The sequence below is a fragment of the Gavialis gangeticus genome, unplaced genomic scaffold (assembly GCF_001723915.1).
Source record: "Gavialis gangeticus isolate Ggan-Ray unplaced genomic scaffold, GavGan_comp1, whole genome shotgun sequence".
Lineage (NCBI taxonomy): Eukaryota > Metazoa > Chordata > Crocodylia > Gavialidae > Gavialis > Gavialis gangeticus.
This window is the reverse complement of record NW_017729014.1, coordinates 18,671,962-18,679,665: the sequence shown is the minus strand read 5'-3', so window position 1 is coordinate 18,679,665 and position 7,704 is coordinate 18,671,962. Positions and strand designations below refer to the sequence as shown.

Below are 7,704 nucleotides of genomic sequence, written 5' to 3'. Positions count from 1 at the left end.
CAGTTCAGGCACAAGGCAAAGAGTAGTGGGCAATGGGAAGGGTGTAAGAGAAGATGCAGTGAGAGGGGAGAATGGGGTTAAATCTCTCTCCTATCAGGTTGATCCTACTCTATTGCACCACTTTTTCAACCTCAGCTTTTATTTAATGGAATAAATACTCCTTTGCAGACTTCCCTGCAGCAAGGCAACCTCCTTTTCTCCTATTTCCTTCCTTCCCCAGGGACATGCATTATCCATGCGTTGCAAAATAGATCTTGGGGGTTTTTTTTGTTTTGCTTTTTACTTGTACACAAACTCCTCCAGCACATCAGCTGTGACTTCAGTTTCCCAATGCTGCCTTTATTTCAAACTGCTTTCGTTTCTGTGGTCCCATCTTGGTGCATTACTCAGGTCTTTTTGGGTTAGTATCTTTGCATAACCTGCAGAAAATGTAGAACAAGGCACAGATCAGACTGGCAAACTAAGGGAATCGGCAAACACCGTGCTGTACATCCAAACTCCACAAATCCTACCTTTTAAATATGCATTTATAACTCCTATAGTGTTCTCTCTGCTTGAATAAGTAAGACAAGTACTCGGGTCACCCCTTCTATTTAGGAGCATACCTTTCTAGATAGCAAATTATTGATGATAATATCAGAATATCATAGACAGGAACAACCTGTGTTATTTTCTCCTGATGCAATTGTTACAGTGTGTTGGAAGCTATAAGAAGCCTATTGTAATCTCTGACAATTGATAAGCAATTTCCTAAAACAGCTGCTTCACTGTAGCAATCCTTGCTGTGGCTCTTTTTCCATGTAGATGTTCCCTAAGAGTCTTACACCAGAAGAATACCTGTTCTGGGCAATTTCCCCTTTGAGACAAGCCCTTTAAATTGAAATTGGGTTATTTTAGCTACTTGGCAATGCCCATTTACAAGTTAACAAAGCAGAGCTGCTCTCCTGGCTGGGTGGTAGAGGCAAGAGCCTTACATTGCTGATCCAGCCATTGAAGGCGGAGACACGGGTGAAGACGGAAGGCTTGTGGTAGTAATTGCAGCCGAGGGAGGAGCCAAAGCTGACTACACCATTCACTTCCCAGTTGCCATCGGCACGTTGACAGTTCAGTGGGCCACCAGAGTCCCCCTGTGAGGAAGGAGAAGCACCATTATTGGTGGTCCTGGCATGGAAAAGCCATGTCTATCTTTGTGGCAGGAGAGAGGCCATCACCGGCCCAGCTCTGTCATAGAGCTGGAGATGGGACAGGGTAGTGAGACCAGAGCCTGAGCATGGGCCTAGTTGCAGATGAAAGGTCTGTGTATGGGCCACAGCAGATGTGAACAAGCATTTACCAAATATTCCTTGGTGAGGTCAGCTGACATGAGTGATGGGGAGAGGTTTCAAAATACAGCTAACACCGAAGGGCTCCAGCCCCCCCTACCAATACCCAAGTCTGAGTTTAAAGCCAAGCTCAGAAGTCCCATGGTCCTCAGACTCACGTTGCAGCTGGAGATCACCCCATCGCCACCAGCACAGATCATGTTGGTTTTCACTACAGTCCCCCACCAGTCAGGGCTGGAACAGGTTGGATAAGGTACCACGAGCAAATGGCCTTGCTGCAATACGTCTGGGAGGTCACCGTTTGCTGGAGGAGAACAGAGACAAGGGAGTTGCCTTCCCACAGATAATTCAGGAATCAAATGGAGATTGGAGGCAACCCCCCTTGCAAGACAGGATTTGTGGTTCCTCCAGGGACAAGTCACCGGGGAGTCTATGACCAGGGTAGTGGCCAACTGCAGTCCCTGCTGTATTCCTCATAGAGGGAAATGTCTCAGTGACACTCAAAATCCTCATTCCATTACAAATGGTTCTTCAGCGAAGCAGTGATGTGGACAACAGAAGCTGATGGGCCAGTTCTGGCCCTTACCATTTGAGGACCAAGTATAATAAGAAGGTCAAGTGCTGCTTTTTCACCCTCTGATGCCCTCAAATCAGGAAGGAAGAACAGGGGTGAGGCGGATGTCGGGAGCCTGCCCTCATTTTACCTGTGCATCAAAAGACTTCCCCTTTGGGGCTCTATTGGCAACATTAACTGGCTTTTCACCCCTTCCACTGGGCATATTAGCATTTATTGACCCAACAGCCTTCTTTGTATTTCAGGTCACCCCGAGCCCTTATGCAGGGTCGGAGTCCTATTGTGTGAGCAAAATGTTCTGCCATAGAAAAATCTCTCTGCTATGTGAATGAAGCTAGAGCCAGATCAGATGCCTTCTCCCCCTGAGGAGGCACTGGCCACTGACTATAAACCTCAGTCCCAAAGGAGAGCTTAATTCCAACGGGCTTTATTTCATTATTCAGCTATATAGACACTTACTCTGCAGCCTTCCCCATCCTGTCACGTAGCAGATGGCTTTCTTAGTAAGGATGCTGCCTGGTGGGGGGAGGCAAGCGAGCTGGATTTTATCGCTCAGTTGGACATGCTGAGAGAGTTTGATCAAAGCAATGTCATACCTGCAAAAACATTAGGGGGGTGGAGGAAAGGCATTAGTGCTTCATGCCTACAGAGCTGTTCCCCCATTTCAGAGCAAACAACTGGCCTTCGAGGAGCAAAGCCAAGAACAGTCCCCAGACTTCCGCAGGCGTTTCCATCACTTCAGGCTCCAGGCACTGCAACTGCCCCAGAACAGAATTGCCAGCTGGCTAATTGGCCTCACCATCACCTGGAGCTGAAAGGCACGGGCTAATGAGCTGCTCCCAGGCACAGCACTGCCTGGGATGTATGCGGAGGTAGCCTGGGGTGATCTCCTGACCCAGAAACAATTACAACTCTGTGCCCACTGCACCAGGCAGCATCAGACAGCATCCCCACAGCAAATGCAGCAGAACCAAAGGTAGGATTGACTGTCTCCCAGCTCTCTACTGGGCAGCCCTTGAGCTCAGCAGCTGCTCACCCTTCTGGCTGCTGATGCAGTGAGGGACCTTTGGCCATCTCAGCCATTGCATGGTTTTCTCTTCCCCTAACTAAGGCATTGCTTCATACAAATCCAGGGTCAAATTCAGGCATAAAGATCCCCATGCTCCATGGAGAAATCCATGCAGACGTGTTTTCCAGCACAGAGTTATTTAGTAAGGCTTAGCCTGCGTGGGGAAAGCACTACAAGCACAGTCTGTGACAGCAGGAGTGAAATATGTCCAGGGGCCCTGAGAGTTTTGGGCTCCTTCATTTACAGTTGCTGCTTTTTTTTTCTTTTCCCTGCCTGCAATGGGTGATAGTCCCTTAGCTGCTCAGCCGGTCCCCAGATTGCTACCCACGCGGTGGCTGACAGCTCTCTCTCTTCCAGAACAGCCAGGAAGCTCAGCCTTTCAGCAGTTTCTGTCTTGCCAGGCAGCGGTGGGTCTCTGGAGGGCACCAGATGATTTTTTTGGCTGGACCTCCCTATGCAAAGGGGATTCACTAGTGTTTCCTCAGCCTCCTTGAAGCTGGTGCTGCCCTACCCTGAACGTACCCTGCATGCAGGCCCTGCAAGAGAGCTGCTCAACTCTCCTGCCTGTGCTAAGCAAAGCCAGGGAGGCCTTTGCTATTGCATTTGCTGCTGACTCGGTGTTCAGCTGTACAGAGCCTACTCAATGCAAATAGGAATGTTCCTTTTTTTTTTAACGCTGGTTAGCTCAAACCATTCCCCTCTGTTTCTCCACCCCCTACCCCGCTCTGCTTTGCCTTTCCAGAAGTGGCTGTGTTTAAAGAGCTTGAAAAGCCTTCGGGGGAACAAGTGGGGGATCTTTTGGGTTGCAAAGAGCTAAATAAGTAAATATTGTGCCCTGGTCTTACAAAACCTCAGATTGTCTGGGTTACTAAAAACCAAGAGGACTGTCCAAGGGCTGTCTGGATTTCGGAGGACAGAGTTGTCCACATTTGTAAGCCTATGAGGCATTGTAGAAAGCTTTGCAGATGCTTTGCTTTCAGGCTCCTCTAAAGGAAGAGGTTGAGGCTGGCTTGGGAAGAGGGGGCAGCCTTGTTCGTGAAACCACAACACCTGTGATGCTGAGGTCAGTGACACTTGTGCTAATGCACTCAGGCTGAAGGCACCTTCAGCAACCTCGGTTTAACCCAAATTACAAATCATTCTAATAGGACCAAGCAATCAGGACTCGTGGTAGAGGTGATCTCTTTTATTAGGCCAGTTAGATTTTTGCAAAAAAAAATTAATTTAAAATTGAAAATAATTTTTTTTTTTTTTTTTTTTTTTGCAAAAATCTATTTGGTCTAATAAAAGAGATCACCTCTACCATGCATCCTGATTGCTTTTTCCTCTAGACCAATACAGCTACAACCTGGATATCTAATAGGACTGTTCACTTGAGGGTTTTGCAGGACTTGATGTGGGCTGACTGCACGGCTCAGCACCCCTGTCTGATGAGGTGTCGCTTCTCCCCATTATAAGGCTGGAGGCCGTGCTCAGTGGAGCGGGGTATGCATATGGCAGTGTAGAGCTGTGCTAAGCAACAATTCGTACTGAATGCTACTGGAGCTGCTTAGTGCTGGCGGCTTGAGCTGCAAGTGTAAGAGCTGTGTGTATAACAAACAAACAGTGTACTCTTGTTGAGAGGAAGGCTAATGGCATCCTGGGCTGCATTAGTAGAAGCATTACCAGCAGATTGAGGGAAGTGATTATTCCCCCCTATACGGCACTGGGGAGGCCACGTCTTTAGTCCTGTGTCCAGTTTTGGGCCCCCTACTATAGAAAGGGTGTGAGCAAGTTGGAAAGAGTCCAGTGGGGGGCAGTGAAAATGTCTCAGGGGCTGGGGCACATGTCTGCTGATGAGGAGAGGCTGAGGGAACTGGGCTTATTTAATCTGTGGAAGGGAAGACTGAGGGGGGATTTTAATAGCAGCCGTTGACTCCCTGAAAGGTGGTTGCCAAGAGGATGGAACTGGACTGATCTCGGTGATGGCAGAACAAGAAGCAATGGGCTCAAGTTGTGGCAAGGGAAGTTTAGGTTAGATATTAGGAAAAACCTCTTGTCAGGAGGACTGGAAACACTGGACAAGGTTACCCAAAGGGGTTATGGGATTTCCTTGGAAGTTTTTAAGGCCCAGTTCAATAAAGCCTTGGCTGGGATGATGTAGTTGGGGCTGGTCCTGCTTTGAGCAGGGGGTTGGACTAGACGTGACCTCCTGAGGTCCCTACCAACCCTAATTTGCTATGATTCTTTTTTAGCTATTTCACCCATGCTTTTTATGAAAGCTGCTGTTGAAACCTAAATGATCATCACAATCCCTCAGCAGCTTAGGTTGCATGTCTAAAATTTCTGGATGGGGGAAAGCAAGAAGTATGGAGAGAAAGAGAAAACATCCCCTAACTCTTGGCATGTGTCCTGGTGAGAGAGGGGATGTGTTGACAGAGTCGGGCACCCCGTCATCTGGGATAGGAAAGGCCTCAAGTGTTGGATTATCTCTCTCCAAATGCAACATTCTACCATTTTGGAAACCTCAATACAAGTCTAAGCTCTTACAGGTGGCTCCAGCTTTTGAGTTGGGGTTCAGGGCTGGTAGGTCTCAGGTGCTTGGTTTATGATACCATCTCTTAGCCCTTCCATAAAAAACTGCCATTGACTTACCCGTTGGAGACCTTGTTAGGGTTCCACTTCTCATGGACAATGATTTTTGCTGGAGATGCTGCAACCGATCCTTTTTCTTCAGCGTATAGGTTATATTTTCCAAGAAGCACCCGATATGTCCGAGAGAAACTGAGAAGGAAAAGAACCAGAGAGAACTGTTGAGTTGTGTGGCTCCTAAGTAAGGGCCAGGAAGTGTTTGTGGGAGCTATGTTTAAATGACAGAGCAATACCTGCTAGCAACCCTCTTAAGCAAAGTTAAGCCTATTTAACTGGGTTTAATTGATCCGTATTCATGCAAAATTAAGATGATAATACAGGGCATGGTGCATATTAGCCATGCTTTTGTTGGTGGGAGACCTGGGAAATTGTTGACTGTTGTCCAGAAATGAGACTGTGGACTTGGTGATCCTGTTTGGCTTGGAAGAGCCTGTTTCGAATGGGCTTTAGTTGCAGATTGTATGCTGATTTCTGGATATAACGTTAGCATAAATGGCTGGCCGAGGTTCTCCAGCTGATTTACCTGATGCAGTGAGCAGCTGTCATGACCCAGTTGGTTGCAATGAGGGTTCCTCCACAGGTGTGAAACCATTCACCACTGTAAGAGTATTGAAGGGAGGCCTAGGAGCAAAATGTGAAACAATGCTAGGAATGCACCTGACTGGCATCCCACAGCACAACTGGGGAAGGGACAGGACAAGGACCATCCAAACACCCCAGACTTTGAATCAGGATAACTGTCTTAGGGAAAGGGTTTTCCCCCAAGGTTTCTATTCAGTGTTACTTTTCCAAAGCTATTTGCATGGCTTGCTCCAGACAGAATTTATTAGCTATAGAGAAACTTAGTGGTTAAACAGCTCTTTACTAGTCTGTGTAGAAATAGATTGGAAAATGTTGGCAGCTGCTGTTATCCGGTCCTGTGATCGGTTAGAGACTTTACTGAAGCAGATAGGGGTGCACTGTTTCTCCCCCCATTATTTTTTCCATCCCATTTTCAACCAAACCAACAAGGCCCTGATAACTGATAGCTAGACCATTCTTGGAGATCTTGGAACGGATCACAGGCAGGGCTCAGAAACCTCTTAGAAATGGACTGAGGAGATGGGGAATCACAAACCTGCCATGGCCAGCTGTATGGTCTTGCGTTGTCCCCTCCAACCACTCGGGACAAAAAGGGTTTGTAGATGGGATCCCCACAACTGAGGACTGCAAGAGAGACATGGCGGGATCCACTTTAGAAACAGGCATGTATCAAGCCATCTCCAATTCTGTTCTGGTTGTTACAGTGTGCCCCTCACCCCGGTATCTGAGAACCTGCATGTTTCTGACTGGTAGGAGGGAGATAGGGTTAGTCTAGAGAGCAGGCAAGATAAAAAGCTGCGTATGAGCTGGATACATACCCCCAGGGGTCAAAGTGAGTGCCACAAATAGGATCGTGTTCATAGTGTCCCAGGGCAGTTTGATGTGAATGTGCGTCTCCTGAGCCGTTTTATGTAGCTGCAGCTTATCTCTGGGAGATACCGCCTGGGATGGAGCGCTGCTCTGTCACCAGTGGAAAGTTTTACAACAATGGGACATACTTCCAGGAAAGGTCAAGGTAGCTAGACTTTGAAATCCAGGCTCCATCTAGGTTTGTTTTTTTTTGTTGAGGGGTGGTGGGGAGCACCAGGTGAGCTGGAAGATATTTGTTCCAGCTGTTTGCTATCCCACAACCTTGAGTTAATCCTGCTGATATATTATGCGAGAGGAAATTCCTATGTGGCATTAATGTCATGACCCATCACTAGTCTCAGTGCACTTTAGGCACTGCCAATCCTGACGTGTCAGGATAACTTTGGGGCTGTGCTTACAATAGCCTATTTTTATTTTTTAGAATTGATCAAAGGGTGGTAGTGTCAACTCAACGTCAACTGGAACAGCTGATCTTCTTGTCTAGATCGTACGGGGTGCATCCAGCTGTCCCCATTTCAAATAAACACAAACTAGAGACACCCTGGTCTAGAAAAGATGGTGAGAGATTTTCAACCAAGCTGTCTGCTAAAATAAGCACATTGCCGTCCAAGGCCCTTCAGTACTCTCTTATGTCCTTCTGCCATGTCAGGAGTCAT

General features: G+C 47.4%; 1 protein-coding gene across 1 annotated transcript; it reads right to left on the bottom strand.

Moving 5' to 3' along the window:
- Positions 1-824: 824 nt before the first annotated feature.
- Positions 825-7,704, bottom strand: LOC109293561 (chymotrypsin-like elastase family member 2A). Its single transcript, XM_019511563.1, has 7 exons — positions 7,652-7,704; positions 6,714-6,828; positions 6,120-6,217; positions 5,600-5,728; positions 2,356-2,492; positions 1,481-1,626; positions 825-1,127 (listed from the first exon to the last, which is right to left on the bottom strand). The coding sequence occupies exons 1-7, from the start codon at positions 7,702-7,704 to the stop codon at positions 894-896; spliced, it is 912 nt and encodes a 303-aa protein (XP_019367108.1). The 3' UTR covers positions 825-893.